We start from the raw sequence: 26,158 nt of genomic DNA, 5'->3' as shown, positions 1-26,158 counted from the left end.
GAATCACATGAATTTATAATTCATTCATTTATTTTCACTGCTGCAAAGTATTCCATTGTATGGATAAACCTCACTTCATTTATCCACTGTAGTGTTGATGGACATTTGGATTCAGAGTTTTGCTGTTACATACATAACTGCCAAGGACATGCTTGTACATATCTCTAAGTGCACATGTACAAGACTTTTTCTAGCACCTATATCTAGTAGAATGACATGCTAGGTCCTAGGCTATAGGCATCTTCATCTTTACCAGGGAATGAAAAATTCTTGTCTAATCATTGCTCTTTTTTTCTTATGAAAATTAATATCTCAAGAACACTTTTTGCTAAGACAATAGTAAGCTTGAATATACTGTATCCTTATGTCTACAGGCAGACCCTTACCACATCTCTTCCTGATTACTGATACAGACATTTTACATTTTTCTCCACACTGACAGTCCATGCCATTAATGCAGCCTGCCCCACTGATTTATACAAAGAAGAACATGGACTCTTGAGCAAAAATGCGACAGTCATTTCTGTGGGGTTGGGCATAAAAACTTCATGCCCTTATCTGGTAGTTAGAAGCAATGATGTCTGAAGACAGTAACTGTGGTAGGTTAAGCAGTGATTATTCATGGAATCACTCTCTTCCTTATGATAAAATAAAGCACGTACTTAGACCATCATTACTTCTTGGCCTTCCACCGAAAATGCTTTCAGTCTGCCACAGCTAATGTCAGGTTTTAAATGCGAATCTGAAGATGTCTTATACCATGATTTTTACGTGCTCTCTTTGCACGGTGCTAGGATTTAAAGTTACTTTAGGTTTCCCTCTTCTTCCTTGGGGGGGGGGGCGGGAATTGGAAAGGAATTAATCAATGCAGATGGAAGTGAGAGAGAGTTCTGCCTAAATACAGACATTTAGTAGATATGTCCTACAATTGTGTGTATGTGTTGTGGTGTGTGTGTGTTATGTTTCACACCAGGAAAAGCAAAATTATTTATCTGTTTGGGCTTCCTCCCTTCTCAAGTATATTTTGCCTCCATGACAGGTGTTAGCTGTTTATGTTAATAATAAATGAAACAAACTCCAGACTGAGCCCCAGCGCTCCCACAAGAGGCTAAGAAGCTTGAACGTTCTTCCCACAAAGCCTGATGTAAGATGGTGATCATATGATAAAGACAACCATTTCAGATAATATTTTATTTAATGTATTAAGTATTGTCCTCAAGATAAAAAAATACCATGACAAAATGGAATTGCCTCATCTTTTTACTAAAAGTAATCCTGGAATCATCCTAGAGATAAAGGGTACCTTTTAGAACTGTGTCGTCTTCCTGCAAAGGTTTGAGTCCTCTCTTCTTGAGTATGGCACGTGGGAGTCATAATTTTTCCCAGGAGTCATAACTGAGTAGTTATTTATTAGTGGTAGAATGTAAGGAAACAATTTTTTAGAACCCAAGATTAATGAATTATCTCCAATGGTTATCTCCATTGGGAAAAGTGCTTTCTTTTTTATTCTCCTCACTCACTGATGTCCCTGAATAGTTTAAGGCTGGTTAACAAGAATGATAATTTTCTGAGAGCTAGCATGGGGGATCCTTTTCAAAGCATTGCTTGTTTTTCACACAGATTTTCTCAATGTAAATCTATATAATGGACTTAAATTTGCCAGAAACACAATTATCGTAAACTCTGATATCTATCCTAAATTTCTCAGTGGCTCAGTGGCGAATTTTGGCAACCTGAATTCTCTTTACTGAACATGAAGGAGGACCCCAATTCATCACGCAGTATAGTGACTTTGGATAGAACACCCAAAAGTGATTGACATTATTCTGGGGCTTCATACTGTAGATATATCAACTTTCAGTTAATAGAAATATTAGTGATTTCTTTAATTTACAGATGAGGAAACAGAGACTCAAGAGCTGAAATGACTTGCCTGAGGCCACACAGCTCCTCAAGGCACAGTATGGAACAGACTCTGGACCTTCTGATTTCTAATTTAATTCTCTCTTTCTGAGTGGCCTCTTGGGAGGACCAGCTGCTGAGGGGCTGGCTGGGCAATAGCGTCGCCACTCTGTCTTTCCTCTCTCCACACAGGTGCATAAATTTTTGGCTGGTAGACCTACCTTTTTGTCTTGTCTGCTCCACTCACCAGCTGAGTAGTCTTCAGTGTACTACTTATATACATATTGCAACATGTAAAATTCTATATAAATATTTTTTATACTGTGCAGTCCTGTATAAATATCAGGTGAAGGTGTTAATCTGATGGAGGACTAGCTTTTTAGTTCCGGGGGCGAGGGGCTGGTGCTAGAAGCAGGTCCTCTTCTCTAAATGAAGGGGTCTTTACACAGAGCAGCAGACCAGCAGCCCTTGATTATGGACCAACCAGCTCCAATGTCCTCTTCCTCCAGAGACACAGTAGGGAAGGAAAAAGAAAATCCCTAGTCAAAGAGAGGAGTTAAGGGTGATTGTTTACAATAAAGAAGGGATGGTGGCAATAATCTGATAACCTGTAAGTCTTCAAGAAAGCTAGGTCTTTCCTTTCTAGTCAGAGGAGGAACCATAACGTGAGTAAGCTGCAAAGATGGTGAAGGCTGGATGCATGTCCTGTGGTCTTAGGCCACCCTGGGGAGATGGTTACCATATCTTCCCCTATAGGGGCCAGCAGTATGCAGACCTGGCTCTTTACAAGAGCGTCCAGACATCCAGGAGCCAGATTACCTAGAGGTATTAGGGATGATCAAATTTCAGGAGCTGGCTACACTGCCCAGGCCCAAGCAACCCACCAATCCTTACAACATATAGCTAAAAGCCAGTTACACTGGTGTATTTCAAACACGGCTCTGCTGCCCACATTCAAATAACTTCATCAGTTAAGGCAATAGATGAACTCCCAAATCTCTGTGGCTTAATACAATAGAGTCTAGTTTTTGCTCATCTTAGACCCAAATAGATATTCGTGATGAGTGGCAGTGGGTAGGGAGGTGTTCCCTGCTGCATGAATGAAATTGTTCAGCAGCAATTTATGAATGACTTGCCCTATGGACCATCTTGTGGATTCTTCAGATCTCTAACTGTGGGTGCCAACCCCTAAACATCCTCTTGTGTGCATTTGGTAGTTGCTTCTCCAATTTGAACTAACACGGTAAACTTGTCAATTTGGGGATTCATGATGCCAGTGTCTATTTTATGTTAATAAGTGAGAATTTACTCTATCAGCCTTTGCTTTAGCTCCACAGTTGAAGTAGAAACTAGATTTTCACATTCTGTATCTTTCCTACCTTGTAATAACTTCTGGGAATTCCTCAGAAACTCTGCCCAAAGATATGCAGCAAGAGAAGGATCCTTATTTTGAAATCTCAGTTTTGAAACTGTTGGTCTTCCTTTTGATAGAAACTACAAAGGGATGTCTTTAAAGTGATGTAAACCTCATCCCAGGTGCTGGCAGGCACTTGCTGTGAGGGTTATGGGGCAAGTAATCATAGCTGTCCACCTGCTGGGTATTCTCATTGTGATTGTGTTAAATATTTAACGGAGTTCCCTCCTTGTGGTGAACAGAGTGACTTAGTCGGCGAGCCACAGTGATTACTCGCCTTCTGTCTGCCTGTTCAAGTTGAAAGTGGTGCCTGCTGGGCTTGATAGAATGCGTGGTTTAAGGCCAGACTCCTTGGTTTATGGGTGGAAAATTATGACAAATGGTTATATAAAGTAGACACAGGGCCAGAACTAAATTTCTGAGCTTTAAATTCTGCAACCTTATGAAGATCACTGTATGTTTATTCCATTACAAGACTCTGTGATCTTTGAAAAGGATGGAAGGCAGAAATGACCTACTAAATATAACTGATTATATTTATTTATAGTGGCTCAAGAAATACTCACATTCATGGGTTATCATGTTAGCGAGTTTCGCAGTTTCTTCAGCCATTTGCTCCTTGGGAAGGAGGTATCCACGCTTGGCTCCTAAAGACATTGACAGGAATACAATGAATATTAATTTTCTATTGCTGCATAACAAATCACCACAAATTCAACAGCTTAAGACAAACACCCATTTATTATCTCACAGCTTCTGTAGGTCAGAAGTTTGGGTGTGGCATAGCTGGATTCTCTTCTCAGGGTCTCACAAGGCTGAAATCAAGGTGTTGGCCAGGTGGCATTCTCATTTGGATCTTGGCATTCTTTTCAAAACTCATTCAGGTTGTTGGCAGAATTGAGTTTCTTGTAGTGTAGACTGAGGTTCCCATTTTCTTACTGGCTACTGGCCAAAGGTCTCTCAGCTCCTAGAGATTGCCCTCAGGTACTAGCCATATGGCCCTCTCATAAGATGGCAGCTTGCTCTTCGAAGCCAACAGGAGAATCTCATTTCAGTTGGCTATGACAGAGGCTTATGTAATGTCAGGAGTGACTTACATAATCACAGGAGTGGCTATCCCATCACTTTTGCAGTATAACATCACCTAACCATGGAAGTGATGATCCTATCATATTTATAGGTCCTGCCCACACTCAAGGGGACGGGATTATACCGGACTTGTACAAAGTGGAGGGTGGGCAGATGGAAATCTTAGAGATTATCTTTAGAATTCTGCCTAGTACACTATAATAAAGACTAAAATGAATCCACACAAAATATCTATGTCCCGTGAGACAATCTGTATGTCCTGATGTAGAAGAATATCCACAAGAAAGAAAGCAAGCCACAGAGTAATGTGTTAGAATAATGTATAGAAGTATATATAGAATAACTTATGTGGGTGTATGCACATATATATATACACACATGTTTTTCTAATAGACACCTCAAACTTAACATGTCCAAAACAGAGCTTACAATCTTTTTTCTCCCAAGCCTGCTCCTTTCTCTGTCTTCCTATCTCTGTTAAGGCAACTAAATCCTTTCTGATGCTTATGCCAAAAATTTCGCAGACATGATTCTTTCATGTTGCACATCTAACTCATCAGGAAGTCCAACAGTCTCTACCTGCAAAATTTATCCAGAATCTGACCACTTCTCACCGCTCAACTGCTACCACCCAGGTCCAAGCCACCATCATCTCTGGACTATTTCATGGCTGTAGCCTCTTAATCCAGCTCTCTACTTTCACTCTTCCCCTGTATGTTCTCTTCTCAATACAATAGCCAGAGGCTTTTAAATTTTAAGTCATATCCTATCACAGCTCTGCTCACAAACTCTTCAAAGTCTCCTTATTTCACTAGAGTAAAAGCCAAACTCACAGTTCTTTCAGAGGTTTGCAATGCCGTATACAATCTGGCACCTCATTATCTACCCTCAGCCCTCATTCATACTTCTCCAGCCACGTTGGTCTCCTTGTTATTTCTAGAACATGCCACTCACAAACCTACCTCAGGGCCTTTGCGCTGGCTACTCCCTCAGCTGAAATACTCTTAACCCAATATCAGCATGGCTCAAATCCTCACCTCTTTAAAGTTATCATTCAAATATTACCTGTTAGAGAAGCCTGGCACCTGAGTATTTCTAATCCCTTTTATCTTGATCTATTTTTGCCCCATAATTCCTAACAGTTTGTAACACATAATTTATTTATGTATTTTTTGTATTGTCTACCATCTATCTTCTCTCACTACAGTGTAGGCTCAATGAAGATGAGGATTTTGTCAGTTTTCTTCACTGATGTATCCCCAAGAACTAGAACAATGTTTAGTACATAATAGACATTATTGTTGAATATTGTTCAGTATCATTGACTATATTGTCTGTTATTTATGCATATATGTTGTTGAATATATTAAAAATTGATGTATGAACGTATATATTTGTAGGAAAAGGTCAGGAAGAACTTAAACCAAACTGTTAATAGTTGCAATCTCTAGAGATGGCAAAATTAGAGCTTTTGATTTTATTTTTAGTTAAAGATTTCACCTGTTTATATTATTTTTGTAATCAGCAAAATTACAAAGCTAACGCTTTATATCTTATGTGAAATTATATTTTACCAGGCTATTGTGAGCCCTCCAAAAGTGATATACTATTACTCAAACCAGAATTGAAATAATACAAGATCTAAGTAAATGAGCTCGCCTTGCTGTATCTCTGGGGAATTTAGATGGATTATTTTCTGTTGCCCTTGCCAGCATGGAGTGTTGCTTGGCTTTTATTCTAAGATCCTTGTCTGAGACTGTCCCAACAGCATGTACAGAGACTGCATTTGCAGATGACCTGCTGTCATATCAGGTGGCTTCTTGGAGTGCATATTCTATTTACAAATACCTTCACCATTAAACAGTTATTCTGGCTTTGCTTTTAGTTGGCATTGTACTTATGAATTCAACTCCCAATAATGACTTGCACTGTAGTACATCATCTGTGAAGCTTTCTGCCCTTCTTTTCATGCTAGATTCAAAAGAGCACCTTAAAACAAATACACTTATGTACAACAAGCCATTATTTGGTCACTATAAGGTATAATATTCTCTTGCTTAATTTAGTATTTCCTTCCATTTGTATAGTTATGGAGACAATTTTCAGAGCCATTACACGCAGGGTTTGTTTTCTACCTGCAACAGGAATGAACAATTGGACCCTACATTTACGTATGAAAGGTTCAGCATGGGGAATGGCAGAAAATAACTAAAAAGTGGGACTGGCCTTATGCATGGATGGTTTAGTGTTCTCTGTATTTGTTACAAATTCAAGAGTGGTGGGAAGTCCGTCAGCACACAGATCTCCTCCTTCATGGGTGGCCGATGCCCACAGTTACACACTTAAACCTGAGGTGTCATCATCCTAAACCTGTCACCTTTCAATCCCATGCAGCTCTTCCATATGAAGTTCTTTCTCTGATTTTTTTATTAAAACCCATCATAGACAACTCAATAGTTCTTAACCTTGCAATGTAGCACTTAAGGATAATGGCACTCCAGGCTCTAAGATTCTTTGGCTTAAAGCATTAAAGCCCATTTTGCCTGTCAGATTTTCATAGCAAAGCACTTCGAGATCTGGAATGCTGAGTGCGAGCCTGGTAGGACAGTTCATTGTCTATTCTCTGTAACACCTTCTGGTCTATCAGTTATACTTCTTTTACAATGGGAAATGTGCAAAATTGAAACCATTAAGCGACAGAGCTCTGTGGATCTGCTGAGATGCGTCTGCTACTGGTAATCTCTCAGTTACTGATACTTGGTGTAGGACAGTTTGAGATTCTTTCCTGAGAGGAGGGTTTGGTAAGGAAGAGTGGATAGTGGATATAGGATTTCCAGATGACCAGGAGGGACAGGATGGTTAGGAGGATTACTAAGACTTGCATAAGATATAGAATGGTGTACTTGTCAGGGATGAAGACAAATAGGGGTCCCATGGTTTTAAGAGTCAAACAGACTTTGCTGCATAGGTGGTGGAGACAATGCCTCAGTTCTAAGCCCAAAGGTCAGTTATTTTTTTGTGCTTTTGTCTGGAGTTTAAGGAATCATTTGTAGGCAGTGTTCTAGAAGCCATTAGGACTGCTCCTATGTGCAAGTAAGATAGGCAAAAAGAACCCACCTCTCTATTGTTTCAGGGAAATCAAGAGACTGACTCCGAACATCTCTCTCAGCTTGTCCTAGTACCAGAATTTTCACTGGTAGATTGACATTCGGGGGATGAAGTGTTGCTTTAGATTATTGTTAAAGTTGCACATATCTTTCTAGGAAGACGGAACACATTGCACATGATTGAGTAGTATTACATTATCACCAATTCATTTAACACTACCTTTGACTGCCTTTGAGAGTCTGGAAAATATGACAAATACGTTTTGATGGCTCCAAGAGATAAACCACCTTTAATTAGATTGATTAACTAGACAGACCCAATGAGGACAGAGACTAGGCAAAATTTTTAAGTAGACAGATCTTTAGTTGGAGAGAACATGACACTCCCAGATAATATATTTATTTTAACTGTAGCCTCCTAGAAAGTCTGCTTAGTCTCATGTGGTCTAATGTTTGGGACTCGATGTGTATTTTAAACTGAGAATTATTGAGCAGGGTCCCTGTGGAACATTGGGCTAGATATTTTTGGGTAGGTAGTCCTTTCAATATTAATAATATTTACATTTGTAAAATGCCTTACAAATTTTGAAGCCCTTTCACACATATATTCTCATAAAACAACTTGGAAAATAAGCAAAAGCACAAAGAGGAAAAGATGAGAATCTTCTATAATTCCAAAATCAGAGATAACTAATGCCAACATTTTGGTGTGCAGGAGATAAATATTGATGTGAAAATTGAGGCATGGAGAGTTTTGGTGACTTGATTGGGGTCAAGAGGCTGATAGTTATTTTTGAGCCATTGACTGATACGATTTGGAGACTTGGGTTTATCTGATGAACAGAGACGATTCCTTCATTCATACTGTATTATTCCTCTTTATCCCTGTTTGGGATTCATTCTTCAGAGGTCTTGAGCTTCTATGATGAGCTTCATCTCCCTTCTCTTTCTCCCTCAGCCCCTGCAGAGGATGATGTATGCTCCCCGTCACTGCTGTTTCATATGGTCATATAAACTAACCTGGATTAGTTTAACTTTCCAGAAACAATAGCTATTGCCCCAAATAGAAGACTAGGGGATTGCCGTAATGATCTTAAATTTGGACAATTTACTCTCATCCTACTCTGCCCTCCTTCCTTCTGCCCGCTCTCCTCCTTGGGCTCATCCAGCGTGCTAATCATCACCACCCGCTCTTCCCTGGTCTCATAGCCAGTTAGTGTGGCTTCACTTCCTTCCCTCAGCCACATGGGAACGATTTAAAGACGCTCTCAACATTCTTTGTTGCTTCTCCTGTCCTCCTGTGCTCAGCCCATACAAGACTAGCTCTGGATTGATGCAGCTCTGTTCTCTCAACGTGGCCTTCCTCTCCTCCAGAACTAACCACTTGACTTCTATTCCTGATCCCATCCCTTCTTCCCTTGACTACCTTTTCTTTCAGTTAGCCTTTTGTGTTACTAAATTCAGTAACCCATTTCCAGTGCTTATCCTATCTGACCATTCTGCGACATTTGACACAATTGTTCCCCTTTAGTTCTATTTAGAAAATAACTTTTTCCCTTGTGTACAAGTAATCCATTATCGAAGATTTAGAAAATAGAAACAATAATTTAAAAGCTCCCATAGGCAGAATTCTTTCACAATGTGTACATATATCAAATCATCATGTTGTACACTTTAAGCTTTTTTTTTTTTGAGGGAGATTAGCCCTGAGCTAACACTTTAAATATGTCAGAATTTTGTCAATTGTCCTTCAATAAAGCTGGAGGCAAAAAGGATCAGTGGTTGCCAGAGGTGAGCAAGGATGGAAGGATGAATAGATGGAGCACAGAGGATTTTTAGGGCAATGAAACTACTCTGTATGATACTATAATGGTGGATACATGTCATTACACAGTTGTCAAAACCCATAGAATGTACAACATCAAGAGTGAACCCTAATGTAAACAATGGACTTTTGGTGATAATGATGTATTAGTGTGGGTTCATCAAATATAGTTAATGTACCACTCTGGTGAGTGATGTTGACGGTAAAGGATGTTGATGTGCACGTGTTCAGGCAGGACACATATGGGAACCGTCTGTACTTGCACTCATTTTGCTAAAACTGTTCTAAAAATCAATTCTATTTAAAAAGTAAAGAAACAAAAACTCCCATAGGCAAATAATTCAAAGGGAACTATTGTGGTTTAATTTTTCCGGGATTTTCTAATGTATATAATATGTATTCGTACACCCACAGATACCCACACTATTATCACTTAATATATTAAAATTTCCCATGTTAATAAATATTCTTCTATAGCATGATTTTAATTAGACGGATAATATTCCATGGTGTGGATGTGCAATGATTTACCTAAACAACTCTCTTCAGTTGAATATTCAGGTTATTTCTAATATATCATTATCATAAATAATGCGATGGTTCACACCTTTTTATGTAAACTTTTGTGCATAGCAATGATAATTACCATAGGATAAATTTCTAGACATGAAATTGATAAGTCAAAGGTATTTATTCTGTTTAGACTCTGGATACACGTCAATAAATCCCTCTCTGGAAAGGTTGTAGCAGTGTGTTCACACATTAGAAATGCTATGAAGCCTTTAGGTTCAGAGTATGAGCTTTGGAGTTGTTTTCCATCCCTGTCACTGACCCCACCGTCTTCTTCCTGCCCTAAATATTGTGTCTCCTCAGGTTCAATTTTTCGTGCTTTTTGTCTTTTTCTTGGATGAGTTCTCCCTTGGAGATTTTACACACTCAGTTACCACCAGAGCCTGATGACTCTAAGGTTACTGTCTCCAGCTCCTCTCTCATTGCCATCTCTCAATTGTAATGTGTGTGAACTTGAACTCAGTATCGGTTCCATCAAACTTCCTGAGTTCCCCACCTCAAGGAACTCCTCCACCCTTACTTAATGTTACCTCTGTAGGGATGAGAGAACACATACTTCCACCTCCCCAGAATAAAAAATTCTTTTGGGAAACTACAATAATTTTTGGTAAACAAAATTCTTTTTTATTTCACTGGCAAAAAGCCTAAGGTTTGTTTTTCTCCCTACCGGCTTCTCAATCTGTCTCTCTCCTTGTTTCTCTCACTCATTGCATGTTTTTCTTCTTTTTGCACTGTGACCTCCTCCCTCAGCCGCTTCAGATTTCCTACAAGAGGTTAGAGAGGGGCTACGGTTGTCCCAGAGTTGGCAGAGGCAGTTGTGCCTACTGCTCAGTGCTGGTTCAGGACCACTGACAATTGTGTATGACCCTCAGCAAGACGAAACAGAGCCAGCCACTCTAGTGCTGCGCTGGCTAGCCCAAGTCTGTAGATTATACCTCCCAGACCTCTCCAAAATCGACCTCCTTCTCTTCATGCTCACTAGCATTGCTGTAATTCAGACTTTATCCTTAGGGAGAGGAAGGAAATCACTTTGTTCTTTTGGAAGATAACTTTAATAAATGTGTTTGTTATTGTCTGGCTTCCTTGGAAATAGTGTCTCCACTTTAAAGGCAGTTAATCTCTCTAAGTCTTATCTGATTGTTAGGAGGATGTTAACAGTAACTCATAGGGTTGTTTTAACAAGTATATGAGGTGATGCATTTGAAAGTTCTGAACAAGGAGCCTGACAGGGAGTGAACATCCAGTAAATGTTAGCTTATCATCATGACTGTCATCATCATCTTTGAAGACCCACTTTCAAGGATCTAAAGCTGCTTCTGATTTCTCTGAACAGTCAGTTACTGGCTTTACTATAGTGTTTTGAACATTTTTTACTTGGACATTTATTTTATATTAATTATTTCTACCTTTACTACACTGAGCTCCTCAAGGATAGCAGCTCTTTGAATTCATTTTTATATCCTCAACATCCAGCAATGTGTCTGGAGCAATAGAGGGTGGCAAATAAATATGTTGGAAGAATGCACTGAATAAATGGTTTATACATCAAAAACTAATGTTTTTGGTTTTGTTTTGTTTTGAATCTGGAATTCCAAAAAATCATGATGTAATTCATCCTATTAGCAAACTAAAAAAGAAAAAAGATCATATGATCTAAAAATCACATGATTGAAAGGTATGGAATTGAAGAGTAAGATGATGTGCCTAGAAAATCCAAAGCACTATAGATAAGATATTAAAGTTAATAGTTGAATTTAGCAAGATTGATGGATGCAAGTTCAAAATACAAAAATCAATTATATTTCTATGTCCATTTAAAACATTAGAAAATAAATTAATAACACCATTTACAATAACATGAACTTTCAAAACACCAGATTCAAATATAACAAATTATGTCTAAGACTTCTGCATAGAAAACTAAAAAACTTTGCTTAGAGAAATTTTAAGAAGCTTAAATAGAGGGATGTTTATGGATTGAAAGACTCAACTTTGTAAAGATGTCAGTTCTCTCCCACATTGGTCAATAAATTCAAGAGAATCCCAATAAAAATCTCAGCAATGTGTGTGTGTGTAAACTTCAAGTTGATTCTAAAATTAATATGGAAACACCAAGGGCCAAAAATAGTCAAGACAATCTTAAAGAAGGACAAAGTTGGAGGATTTACACTACCAGATACCAAGACTCATTATAAGATCTTATTATTTAAAGGAGCATAGTATTGACATAAGGATAGACACATAGATCAATGAAGTAGAATAGAAAGTCCAGAAACAGATCCAAACATATATGGACACTTAATTAATGAAAAAAGTGGTACTGCTAAGTGGTGGGGAGAAGTATTCTTTTTTCCCCCAAAATGGGACTGGTCAATTGGATACCCACTAAAAAAAACACAATAGAATCTTGATTCTCAGTTCACACTATACGTGAAAATCATTTTCAGTTGGATTGAATATCTAAATGTGAAAGTTAAAACAATGAAAATCTAGAGAAAAGAATAGGAGAATATCTTCATGAGCTAGGAGTAGGAGAGGATTTTTTTAACAAGACCAAATATGTACTAAAAACAAGAAAGTAGCATATTAGTATCAAGAGCAGAAGACATCTGGAAAATTAATTTCTCAGAGAAAAATAAATCTCAAAAAAAAATCCAAATGTAAAATTTAGGTGTGTAAATTAACTTCCAATTTCAAATTTTTAAAATATAGAGCTCTTGCCTTCTACAGTGAATATTTAAAAATATAAGAATTTTTTTTTTATCTCAATACCTATGATCTGAAACCTTGACATCTTATTTTTTCTCCTATAGTATTGGGATGACAGGTTGACCTTTCTCACTAGAAATCAAGATCGTATTAACCCACAACAGCCTTTCAGTCTTTAGTAGCTCCTATCTTACAGTTCAAATATGAGCCATTGGTTTTAATATTAAGAGGAGCTTGTTATTGAATGATGTTTGTTTGATGCTGAAAACTGTACCTTCATATTTCAAATCCATCATTTCCTGTCAATCCGTTAGGGTACAGAAAGAAAATCTTTGAACCTCTGCATTTATCTTATCTTTTGCAACTTCAATTTTTTGTATATGATTTTATAATATACATAGTAAATTAGTAATGTTAAAAATATAGAACATTAAAAGCAAATATACATAAGGCAGCATTATAGGCTCAAACATTTTTACTAGCAGATGTACCCAATCCAAGAGAAATATTGACCGCTGGTTTAATTAAAACGCTTTGACTACTCAGAGCAGAAACAGTTGTCAGAATTCTTGTTTGGTGGTGCGATTGTGATCAAGATGGTTATACGTCCAGCTCTTGACGGCTGCAGGAATTGGGCGAGGTAGTGCTGGTGTGGGGAGTTTTGGTTGATTCATATTAAGGCTTGATTCCCTTAGGATGTTCATTGTGATGTTTTAAATTAAAAAAGAGAGGTGAGTGTATACACTTAAAAATTAGATGATAACGTATCTTTTTAAAAGTTATTTCAAATTATCTGTTATGAAGAGTGGTAAGCTGTAAGTCGGGAGTGGATAGCTAATACTTAATTTAATTAACTACTTTCTTATATCCTAGGCTGACCAGATATCTGGTTTTCACATAAGATCTGTTCTCTGCGTCCCTATTTGGAATAGCAACCACCAAATAATTGGTAAGACATTACCTAAATAGTTCAACTTCTTTTATAAAGAAATACAGATTTACTTTAAAATTCATCTATATCTTTTTTATGTATTTCCTCTTTTAATGTGCAGGACTTATCAACCTATGTTTCTTGTATAATCTCAGAAGTGCAGACTCCTGATGAATCGACATTAATCAGAACAATCAACAAATATTTATTCTTTCAAATAAGAACCAATAATTTTGAAGTTGGAGGGGATCTCAGAAATCAGTCAACATATAGAACTCTTATTTTGCCTTGTGGAAATTGAGGCAGGGAGAGAGACGGAGACAGAGACAGAGAGATAGAGAGACTAAAAACTTGAATAAGGTCACAAAGTGAGTCAGGATTAAAACTGAGGCCCTCGTAACTCCTAGTACAAATTTTCCCACTACATCTATATGTTTATATCTATGCTGTTACACATGGAGTAAATGCAAAAGAAGAGAGAACGTGCATTACTAGACATATACTGAACATACATCTTTCTGCCTGGATGTTTCTGAAATAATTACACTTTCCCCAGAATAAGGGGATTGTGGGCCAAAGCAGCTTCCAATGTTTCTCTCCCTCCCTGCTCCTTTCCCTCCTCTCAAAAACTCAAGTTAGGAAAATATCAAACATAAGAAAGACATCTAAGCAAGAAGAGGTCAGTGGTTAAAGTAAAGTTATGAAGGATAGAGGCATTAGTTCAAATTTTTGAAACACAATGAAAATTAGGGGTTTTTTTTAAGAGGCATAAGGTAACTGATGCATTTGGTAACTAATTCATGTATTTGCCTCTCTTTGCTTCCCCATAAGATTGCCTGTTAAACTCTAAGACACCACTACTTACCAAAGGATGTAGTATTCTGTCAATATTATCAAGACTTGAATTCCAACAGAATTTTTTCATCAGTTTGCTTAATTTGCAGAGAAACACTGTTACATTATTGAACATAAAGAATATTCTAGGGGCTGCCCCTGTGGCCGAGTGGTTAAGTTTGTGCCATCCACTTCAGCAGCCCAGGGTTTCACCAGTTCATATCCTGGGTGCAGACCTGGCACCCTTCATCAGGCCATGCTGAGGCGGCATCCCACATAGCACAACCAGAGACACTCACAGCTACGATACACAACTGTGTACTGGGGGGCTTTGGGGAGAAGAAGAAAAAAAAAGATTGGCAACAGATGTTAGCTCAGGTGCCAATCTTTAAAAAAAAAAAAAGAATATTCTAAGATTTGGGAAATTGAGTCTCTAGTACAAAGCACTGAATTACATCATGTACAAAGTTTTAAATATATCTAAGTTTAAAGAGAAGAGAAAATCCATAAGAAACATCGTGTGTGATCTGTTGATGTCCAATGGCAATCTCACATACAGTCCTACAGTGCATTCCTAACAGTCAACATCTGTTATTCTTTCAAAATTAAGACTGTAGTTTGCCTGTTACTTGCTAAAAGATTTGCATCTCATTATATATGTCTTCTAGCCTATGATGACTTATCTCCCTGGTGGAAGGTTAAGTGTTTTTAAAAATATGAGTGTGCTTTAGAATTACAGCTATTTTTTTGTTTGTACTAAATGGGGACACAGGAATGGTTTTCAAGATTGTCCAGTTTTTCTGGTTGGAGTTGTGTGTTGTGATAGTCATGTCCCCAAACATCTGGTATAATGCTGGAAATGAACTTTGGAAAGAGGAAGCACACATAAATTAATTTTGTTACAGCTATATGTACCCCATTGGTAGCAGGCAACAGAACTAAATTTGTTTTGAAGGTTAACTGTGCCATAATTCGTAACATTTCTTCAATGTTCACTCAATGTGGAGCAACATGCTTTACAAACATTCCAACGTTATTTCATTTAATCTTCATAACCCTCTGAGATATTTAACATTTAAATCCCCATTTTACAGATGGGGAATTTCAGTGCTAAAAAGGTTAGGTAACTTGCTCAAGGTAACAGTTGATGGTGGAGTTGAAATTTGAACTGAGACAAGTCTGACCCCAAAGCCCATGTTCTTAATCACTATACCATACTGCCTCACTCAGCCACTGTGCTTCATGAAATTGAAATATGTATATACGTATATATACATATGTATATATGTATACATGCACATACAGCTAGATATACTCAGTTATATATATAATTGCATATATATGTATGTTTATATGACAGATACATCAGAGTTACTGTGCACAGTCATCTTGAAAACTATTTTTAGGGAATCAGATTGATGCCTGGTAGAACTCGAGGCTTCGCTGAGACCTAGTCTGGATATCACAGCCTTGAAGATAGACTGCATCGCTGTACGTGTCGGATCGCTCTCCTGGAGACAGTGGGCACTAGAGAGACCAGAGATTAAACTGAGTGTCTGAGTTACTTAAAGGAGGCACAGAGTCAGCTGGGGCTTACTATATTGTAGTAATACAGCGTCCGGTGCTGAAAATGACCACATATCCCAAACTCTTCCCACAGGAGTGGCTCAAGTGTTAAATAGACTTGACGGGAAACCTTTTGATGATGCAGATCAACGACTTTTTGAGGTAAGAAAATAAATTTGTGAACCAAGGGTTATAGCTGAGTCAGCAATAGCCTCCTGGTGCAGCTTGTCCAAATTTGTAAGGATAAATAATTGTTAATCAATTACCATTATACTTACAAGTTTTGACAGAATTTAAAGGAAGATTTAAATAATCTGTCAATGCTTAGGTAAAATTTGATTCTATTTTTTACTAATTAGATTATTTTGCGACCGTTGATTACTTTTATCCTAATGTTATTACAGAAGTGAATTGCCCCCTCTTCTCTCCAAAGTATTGTCTTCTTCTTGTCTTACTCGCGTGTGTTCAGAACCAGTCTTGAGACTTCTTGCCAGCTCTGCTAGGTGTATGGCCCTCACCTTTCTTATGTTTACAAACTTCTGTTTACTCCAGTCTGCCCTCTAGCTGGATAGCTTAGCCTAGAATAGGCTTCCCCATAGACTACCAGCAGCCAACGTGAAAACCCTGTGATCATTTTTCTCTAGTCGAGAATATCTCACAGCTTCTTTATTAACTGGTTCTAAATCTGTCTTCCTTCCGCTTAACATTCACCTTAAGAGAAAACTCACTTGGTTTCTTCACCAAAATATGTTATAGCTTAGCCACTGACAGAGGTTTTTTTGGTTAAATGGAATAGAGCTATTAAAATTAGTCCACACTCTCAATAAATTAAGAATACATTTAAACAGATTGTACTTATGTTTTTAAATGTGTAAAGTCATTTTGTCACAATCACATTAAATCAATAACTTTTCCTCATGTGCAACGTGAGCTATAAAGTTGTTACATGACAATAGTAATTAAGAATTTTAATGTGCATATTTCCCCAAGGTCTACGTTTGTGTACAATAAAATTATATTTTCAGACTCATCCCTGATGACTGCCTGCTTTCATATTAGATTATGCCAATAAGTTTTTGCAATTTTTAATTAGCAGGCTTTCTCTTTCCTAGGCTTTTGTCATCTTTTGTGGCCTTGGCATCAACAACACAATTATGTATGATCAAGTGAAGAAGTCCTGGGCCAAGCAGTCTGTGGCTCTTGATGTAAGTACAGTATTTATGTCAGAATGGTACGCTTAAAAGGCATAATTTTACAAGGGAAAAATATCCTTGTTATGGGCTTGACTCTCAATTTTTAATTATCTATTCATTGAGTCTTAATCATTTTTGAGTCATTTTTGAGTGAATTTGATGAAAACTAGAGACCCTTTCTAGAAAAATGCACATGTGCTCACAATTTTGCATATAATTTTAAGGAGTTCACCAATTCTTTGAAGCTCATTCATAATGTTGTACTGTTAGATATAGATTTTAAATATTAGGTTTATTAGAAGTGATGATGCAAAAACAATTTGTCAGGATTTTAAATGCATTATGAACTTATATTGAATATGTATAGATATTCCGGAAATTCACAACTTTTCTTACCAGAAAAGCTTACTATAAAGATATGTGACCCAGAGGGGGGAGGCTGCTCCTGTCGTTATCCAACTCCCCCCCAACACACACACACACACATACACACACACAAAGCACCCAGAACTCCCACCAGTTTCCCACCCCTAGACCCCGTGTCCTCTCAGATTCATCAGGTTCTCAAAGAACAGTTCTTACCTTCCCCGAATCCCAGCTGGTTTTGACCCAAGACCTGTTTTTTCCCAACTTCTGCTCTGTAGCTATTATCAAAGATTTTGCTTATATCTATGAAATACTTATTAAGTAGGGCAGATAAAATGTCAGTATATATGACATTATATATCACGTAATATATAACATTATCTAGAACAGTATAATATAATACATTTGAATTTCAAAATATTCAGTGTACCAGGGGAGATATTGGTAGAAAGGGAAAACCAAGAGAGGATAAGTAGGCAAGTCAATGGTACCTGCAGTGCTCTGATTTGGGGTTTAAAAGACATAAAATTATAGCTATCTGTCTATATACTTTTTTTCTCTTGACTAGATCGTGAATTCTAAAAACAAGGGGATTTTTATCTTTTTGTAATCTTATTCCCAGTGCCTAGCAGGGTGCTTAGCACAGAGAAAGTGTTTATTGAGTGGTTTTTGGATGGAGGGAGGGAAGGAGAGAAGAAAAGAGGAAGGAAAGAACAGAAGGAAGGGATTCTCTCTCTGAGATAGTCCTGCTTTGTTTATATGTAAAATCTTTACAGTGAGGAATAAAAACAATATCTATAGGATTAACTAATAAATGGGTGAGCTGTAAACATGCACTCAACCAACAAGAATCACTAGTAGTGCAGAACTCTTTCCAAATCCTGGCTCTGTCACTACCTCAGGTGTGAGAATTAGGTGAGATGATGCATGAGAAGATTTAAATATGCAGTCAATAAAATTATAGTAATAAACATACTCACTATATTATCACTTGCAGTAGAATATTTACCACTGAGAAATCACCGTAGATTTTGAGAAAGGGCAGAGGACTGGAATTTGGAACAGCAAATGTCATGACTCCTTCACCGTCTTCAAAGTTTGATCTGCACAGAGTTGCCTCACCCATTGTTTCTTAGTTTCTGCAACTATAAAAAGAAGGACACACTATATACTAGTCCTGCCTAAACTGTGCTTCATGTTGTCATGACATAATTCACACACACACAGAACGTCTCTTGTATACCCATATTCTCATTCCTCACCTACCTCCGAGTGGATCTTCATCCTGTTGAGAAGCAGCTGAAATAACTGGGTTGAAAGCTGAATGGCCATTTACCAGTGAAGGGCAGCACTCTCCCTGGCACTACTTCTTAATCCCCCCTTGACCCAAGAAGCCACAGTTCCCATTACCTAAAAAGTGCTAATATAGCCACGGGCTCCTCACCAGGGAGTTGCTCATTTGGGCGCATCGTGAACACTCTCTTGTTTATGTGACTCAGATATGTTCTGTCCTTACACACAAAAATTATTACTAACACCTCCAAATTTCCAGCCCAACTCTGAGCCTTGCGGCAATCTCACCCTTTCAGAAGTTGACTTATACACGTGGACTTGTATGTTCTGTGTGCTTTGTTTTGTGCCAGTGTCAAAAGTGGCATTCCTAGTCAGAATTCTGGTATGGCCATCTTGGTTTTCTCTCCCACCTCCACTCAATCCCTACCCCACCAGATACCAGATTCTTGGCACTTATGATCAGATGGCATCCACCCCACTCTCCAGCCTGGGAATCCATATGCAAGACTATCTGGAAGGATTTCTTATCTTAGGCCTGTATGAAGACAAAATATGACTTATTGAGAACTACTAAACCCACACCCTGGAATGAGATCTACATTACTATAGTATACATTAACTTCTGAATGAATAATATATTTTAAATTTATGTATTTGCAAATATTATACATTAATATGAATCATGTAATATTGATGTAAATATTTCTATTAAAAGTATGTATTCGTATCTATGAATTTATACAGCCTAGTCCAGTAAAGGATTTAAAGTACTTTATAGGAATATAAATGATCCAGAAAATTTGTCTAAAGGGAAGCTAATGATAATAATAGTAACAGAGCTGGGGAGTGTTGGGGTGCTAGCCAACAGGGTAGAACTACATGCAATGGTGTCCTTGTATCATTTCCATCCCTCCTCCCCAAAGACCTGGAACAACTCTCTCCCCTTCTTTCATTGTGGCTAAGGGAAGATTCCCCACTCAGATCTGGCCAGGTTCCGCTCCTTGTGTTGTCTCATTTTTGCTTATTCTCTTTAGTTTTTATCCTACTTGATCTTGCCCAGGAAGATCCATGTCTAAATGTAGCTTTCTCATTCCCATAATCTTACTGCAGTGTCTTTTTTCAGTTGGCAACAGGAGTGAAGGGAAATAATCCACTCCACAGCCCTCAGCGACGGTAACCGCCCTAGAAGCCTTTCCCTCCCCAGAAAGGAAGCACGCATAGTTCATGGCCTGGAGCAGTAGGGAGGATACATTTCTTCCTGTGTGCTTAGAGACCGTGAGAGATAGCACAACATTCTCTTGTCTTTTGAAAATCCTTTCCCTCGGGCACTTTAAATAAAAACACCCCTTTGGCACATTCTCTGGAAGTAAACATTCTCCAGATAAATTGTCTGAGAAGGCTAATCCTCACAAATGCTCGCTCCCTCAAAAATGTTCAGAGCTCACTAGAAGTACGCTTCCAATGCAGGCCTCGCTAGGCATCAATATCCCCTGTGGAAGAGGGCAGCCGGCTTTGTCCAAGCAAAAGTCAGTGTAAGGAGAAGATTTAAAGCCTTGTCTCTGGCATTAGTCTGATCAGTCTAGTTGGGCGTAAGTCCTGGTTCAGTAGATGTTGATCTTGGGCAACCTACTTCACCTCTCAATCTCAGTATTTTCCTATGTTAAATGGGTGTGATAAGAAAAGTGTTTTAACAATTGAGTAAAATAATACAGGGAAAGTGTGTAGAGAGAGTGTTTAGTTACAGTTGGCACTTAGTAAAAGTTAGATGTTGTGTAGCCAGAGCACTTGTTGTATTTAATCTGCACTGAGTTCTGTCTGCTCAGCCCAAGATTTGCTTAAAACTGTGCTGGTGGAGGGGCTGGGGAGGAGGTGTAATTTTTTCCCCTTTTGTCAGAAAGATTATTTCCTGCCTGAAGTTTGAGCTGAAAACAGATCCCCCATTTCCCAGTTCCTCAGCACGCCCTGTGTTACACCATTGAGTATCCCAGCAGCATTGCAACCACAGCTGCTGCACTCCAGCCTGCTGTTCTACTCACTACTGCTCACTCAGCGCACGCCCATTGTCTGTGGCCTGTGTTACCCTATACATTTCTGCAGAAAAGGCCAGGGCATGGAAATACACAATTTCCTATGTCAGACACAGCCATGCAGGTCTTCAAAAGCTATACATCTCAGGGCTGGCCCGGTGATGCAGTGGTTAAGTTTACACATTCTGCTTTGGCAGCCCTGGGTTTACCAGTTTGGATCACGGGTGTGGACCTACACACTGCTTGTCAAGCCATGCTGTGGCAGGTGTCCCACATATAAAGTAGAGGAAGATGGGCATGGATGTGAGCTCAGGGCCAGTCTTCCTCAGCAAAAAAGAGGAGGATTGGTGGCAGATGTTAGCTCAGGGCTAATCTTCCTCAAAAAAAAAAAGAAACTATACATCTCCAAGATCAAAGCTTTCCTCAAAAGACATGCCCTTCCCTGTTGCCACATACTGGCAACTTCAGCTGATTTTAGCCTAGTCTACAAATGGTGAAAAATAGAAATGTAAACATAAAATATTTTCCTCTTTTCTGGCCTTTAAAAAATGAAGTGACTAATACATTATCTGGATTTTGTTTAACAATTGAATTATAAAAAGGCCATGAGTAAACAATTATTTTGATGATTACTTTTCTTAATTTCTCATAATTTAGTTATATAAATCTATTGTTAAAGTCCTTTTTCCTAAATATATAAAATTAATACTCTGAGGCTCTTAGAGAGCAGAAATACTCTGAAAGCTGAATAATGGAACAAAGAGAGGAGTTTACTGTCATTTTTAATAACTTTAGTTTTATGATCCTGATTTCCATTCTGCATGAGTAGCCAAAAGCTTCAGGAGAAATATTCTACTGTATGTTTACACTCTTGAGGAGTAAAGATCTTAAGATAAAATGGGGAAACTTTACCTGAAAGTCCAGAATACAGAGAAAATAAAATACCAACATTGAGGTAGAATATTACTTCTCCATTTTGAACATCAAGATTGGTCCTTTGGGATGTCTTTTCATAAGTATTGCAAATGAAGCCTTACCTAATACTGATGAGAAATTTTCCAGGAAATATAAGTCAGTGTAGTAAGGGACACATTATACACTTTTATGATCAGAAGAAGGAAGGAATGAGGGTCAAACAGAGGGTGTGGAAAGGGCATATGCAATCAGGAGCAAAGCCCCATTTATTCCACCTCCCAAAGGCCTCTCCCATCCATTTCCTCCTTTCCAATTGCTTCAGCAACCATCCTACTTAAGGGCATCGTTACCTCTTGACTGAGAAATTGTAATAGCCTTCTATTTATTCTTCCTAAACCATATTTTAGATTGCATCACTCACCCACTCATAGACCTTAAATTACTCCCCCACTAACTATCAAAGTACAAACTTTCTGGCCTTCGGGGCTCTTGGCAATCTTGTACCAAACTGTCTTCCTACCCCTGGATCTCATTTCTCAAAGCATTCTACACTACTTACAAACTCAGCTACATCATAGTCCACAATCAGCTGCCTGCTTCTCTGCCGTCTGATCTTTACTTCAGCATCCTCTCCACTTTAGTTATTCTCTGTTCCAATTATGCCATCTCCCCTCAGAATGGTCTCATCATTCAAAGTTCAATTTAAATGTAGTCTTCTCTACAAAGCTTCTAATCCCATGATTATTTGTTCCTCTCTTTGCCCTATATTATAGTTAATTGTGAGTCTATATGTTTTCCTCTTCTAGAACATGTGTATTAAAGTATGTAATCATGTCTTATCTATCTTTTATTCCTTTCAATATTTTATATATAATGGTACTCAATAAAAGCATATTGAATAAATGAATGCATTCAGCCACAAATAATTATTTTGGTCTACCAAGTCAACATTCCAAAAATGAAAAGCTTGGGCTGTGATGGAGGAGCCAGCAGTCACTTTGGTGGCAGTCTTGCTGGCCACAGACTTGCATAGCATCTGCTCTGTATTCCCTTCCCTCATTATAGGCCATGAGTACAAAATTATTTTTGTTTATTTATTTTGAGGGGACCTCTTCCCAGATACTGTGTCCCCTGGGGTATTTACTGAGATGATGATTAAGGCGCCAACCTGGCTTCCTGAAGGTAAGGAAGAAGGAGAGAAGTGAAAGAGATGATTCTTCCATAAGGAATCTTCTAAGCACCAAGGAGAGAATTTTCTCTAACTGAGCAATTGAGAGAGCTAGACTCATAGGATGCCAAGAGAATGCCACTTCATTCTTTCTCGCCCCTCTTTCTTTAAACTTACTCTGTTAAATCAATGTTCCCTACTTCTGGATGAACTCTCTGGTAGATTCCATGGCTCTTCTGACACACTCAGGTGTTAAATAGTCTCTGAATTCCTCCCCTTCCCTGGGATAGGAAGCCTGTGGTCAGGAGAGGGGCACAGTGGGCTTCTTTACTCTTCCTCACTTCACCTCCTCCCCTAAGACAGGCACAGGGAGCAAGAAGGAGGTAGGATAAAGAGCAAAGCCTTATATGACTGGTGCTGTCCTAAACTGGTTTCAAGGCCCTCTGTGTCAGACACCAACCTTCTCTTTTTACCGTGAGTTGCTTTGATAAATTCTTCAGAGAACCCCTAGGGCTGGGACTCTGTCTTTGGCAGTCCCTAATGTGGGTTTGTCTCTCCTGACTGACAGGTTACAATCCCTACTCAGTCTCTGGTTTTCAGTGGCCCATCCAGACCCTCCCTCTGTGGGGATCATCTCACTCCTCCAGGAAATCCTTTTTGTCAGGATCTGTTTTTGTTTTTCTCTTTTTTTAATAAAGGTAAAATAAAAACAACACAAATTGTACTATTTTTAAGTGTCCAGTTCAGTGGCATTAAGTGCATTCACGTTATTGGGCAGTCGTCACCATCATCCATCTCCAGAACTTCTTCTTCATCCACGCTCCAGAATAAGTGTTTAACTCTGAGCCCATTAAACACTAACTCCTCAGTCCACCTTCCAGCCCTTGGCAAACATTGTTCCACTTTATGTCTGTGAATTTTAGTAATCTAGATACCTCATACACAGGTGGAATCAGACAGCATTTGTCCTTTTGTGACTGACATTTCATTTAACATAATATCTTCAAGCTTTATCCATCTCATAGCATGTGCCAGAATTTCCTTTTTTTCTTTTTAAGGTTGAATAATATTCCTTATAAATATATACCATATTTTGTTTATCCGTTTATTCATTGATGGACACTTGCGTTGCTCCCAGGGTCAGAGTCCTTGTAAGCCTGGTTATCTTTCATGGGTCCATTTGGCCCACGGGAAAAGTCACATGTCTTCAGCCATTAGATTGCAGATCCTTTCTTCTTGAAACAGCCCTCTCCTCCTGCCCACTAACCTTTAGAATTTTTAGGCACGAATCAAGTACCAGTTTCTGATTCCCACACCACACTCGGAAGAAATATATATTAGGTTCTACAAGTGGTTTTCCAGAAGAAACTCTCAAAAAACCCTGACTAAAAAATCTTCAGTATTGGGCTCTCTGATGAAGTTACCCTTTTCTTACTCAGTGAAGAGATGGGCAATGGACAGCTTAGCTTGGAGGTAGCAAAACTAGTTTGGGACATCTTTTTTCCAAGTCCTCCGGAGAAGGCTTAGAAGGCCTAGCACCTCCCTTTAGAATGTAATACCTGTTGTTCAATTATAAGCTCGGACAGAAGGAGTCCCATTTAAACATTCTCTTATCCAACAAAATGATTATTTCCAGACCAAGTTATTGTCAGACTATGATCTTGTGATTGTCCAAATGATAAGTGTCCACCCTTGAAAGATCCATCTTTATTTGCAGATACAGTGGATGCAGGTTATCAGTTACAAAGCCAAATGCAACACATCAGCAGAAAGGGAATTGTTCCCATTTGTAAATTCTTTACTGAAAACATGTTGGATTATGTAAATACTTCTTTTTAAGAAAGGAGAAAAAAGAAACCCAAATGAACTACTTCCCTGAAATGGTCATGTGGTAATTAGTTCCCTATTATTGTCACTACTACATCTTGAGTTTCTTTAAAAACAAACAAACAAAAAACACTTTGGAAGCTGTTCTCTGTGAAAATTCTAGGCTCTTATTGAGCTGGTTTATAAATTATGATCAAATAATTATGGCTTTTTAAAAGACCTGAAGAGAATAATCATGCCAACATTCCTGAACTTCTTTGGATAGCACAGTAAGGACGAACTAAAGAGATAGTGTGGGCTTCAACTTTTCACTTGCTTCTTTTTGTTGCTCAAAGAAAAGTCTAACAATGACATGCTAATCGTGATTTTTGGGTATTAGAATCATCAGGGGAGCTTTTAAAAATATATTAGTTCCTGAGCCCTTTCCTAGACCAACTGAGTCAGAATCTCTGGAAGTAGGGACTGAGTATGTGTATTTAGAAAAAGTTTTCCTGGTGATTCTGTTGCACAGTGCAGATTGAGAATCACTTGTATAGAGTGATCCATATGTGAGATAATTTTTCCAAGTCTTTCTTTCACAAAAGGCAAACACGGTGTTGGATATTAGTACTTCCTTTATAAATATTTGCTGAATTAGGTTGAAGACAGCAAACGAAATGTGGTAGGACTAGAGGTGCTATCTCCTCCCTGCTTTAAATACCCGTTCATTCTTTGACCCTTCTTACAGCTCCTATTCTCTCCTCTTTTGAGGAGTCCTCTAGAAGATTATCAGTGAACACCTGTGCTCAGTCCTCATTCTCAGTCCTTGACCTCTCTTTTCTGTTCATGCTGTTGACTATTTCCTCCTACCACAGAACAGAAAATAACCAGTCCACTATGGTAATTGACTGTAAATAACTAGTTTATTTCATGGCCATAGGAGAGACCAGGATGCAGAGCAAAGATAGGTGAACCTTAAAAACAAGGAGCAGGGCAGCAATTTTAGTATTACACTGCTCAACAGGGTATTTACTAGAGTTTTACAGACATCTGTAATAAATTCCATTTTCTTTAGTAAAAGGAGAAAGCGTTTCTATTCCAGTGCCTAGAATAGTACCTGACACATAATAGATGCTCAATAAATAGTTGCTTATTTATGTTATTTGTTTATTTATAAATAAATGAATGAAGGAACCTAATTTCATACCTAATCATGTACTTACTTGGTATCTGAAGCATTTTGTGACTTTCTAACAGCTTCTTAAGCACCTAGTTTTGCAAATTTAAGACATAGTCTTATGCAATATCTGTGAAAACTATGTTGCCAATTTATAATTCTGTAAATGGATTTTACAGATTCCAGGCAGCTGACTATGTGGGGCATTTCCTTGATTAACAATGAGGAAGTATATATGTTTTCATTTCTTTTGTCTCAGTAATGTC

At 38.3% G+C, this 26,158-nt stretch overlaps 1 protein-coding gene across 1 annotated transcript in view; it reads left to right on the top strand.

Moving 5' to 3' along the window:
- The window catches only part of PDE11A (phosphodiesterase 11A), a 388,624-nt gene that overhangs the window by 204,097 nt on the left and 158,369 nt on the right, over nt 1-26,158 (top strand). The window contains exons 7-9 of the mRNA XM_014732549.3: nt 13,490-13,565; nt 16,042-16,109; nt 17,060-17,152. Coding sequence (XP_014588035.2) covers nt 13,490-13,565; nt 16,042-16,109; nt 17,060-17,152 — 237 coding nt within the window. The remainder of the gene's footprint in view (nt 1-13,489; nt 13,566-16,041; nt 16,110-17,059; nt 17,153-26,158) is intronic.

The sequence above is a fragment of the Equus caballus genome, chromosome 18, assembly GCF_041296265.1.
Source record: "Equus caballus isolate H_3958 breed thoroughbred chromosome 18, TB-T2T, whole genome shotgun sequence".
Classification (NCBI taxonomy): Eukaryota; Metazoa; Chordata; class Mammalia; order Perissodactyla; family Equidae; genus Equus; species Equus caballus.
This window is presented reverse-complemented; position numbering and strand designations above follow the sequence as displayed.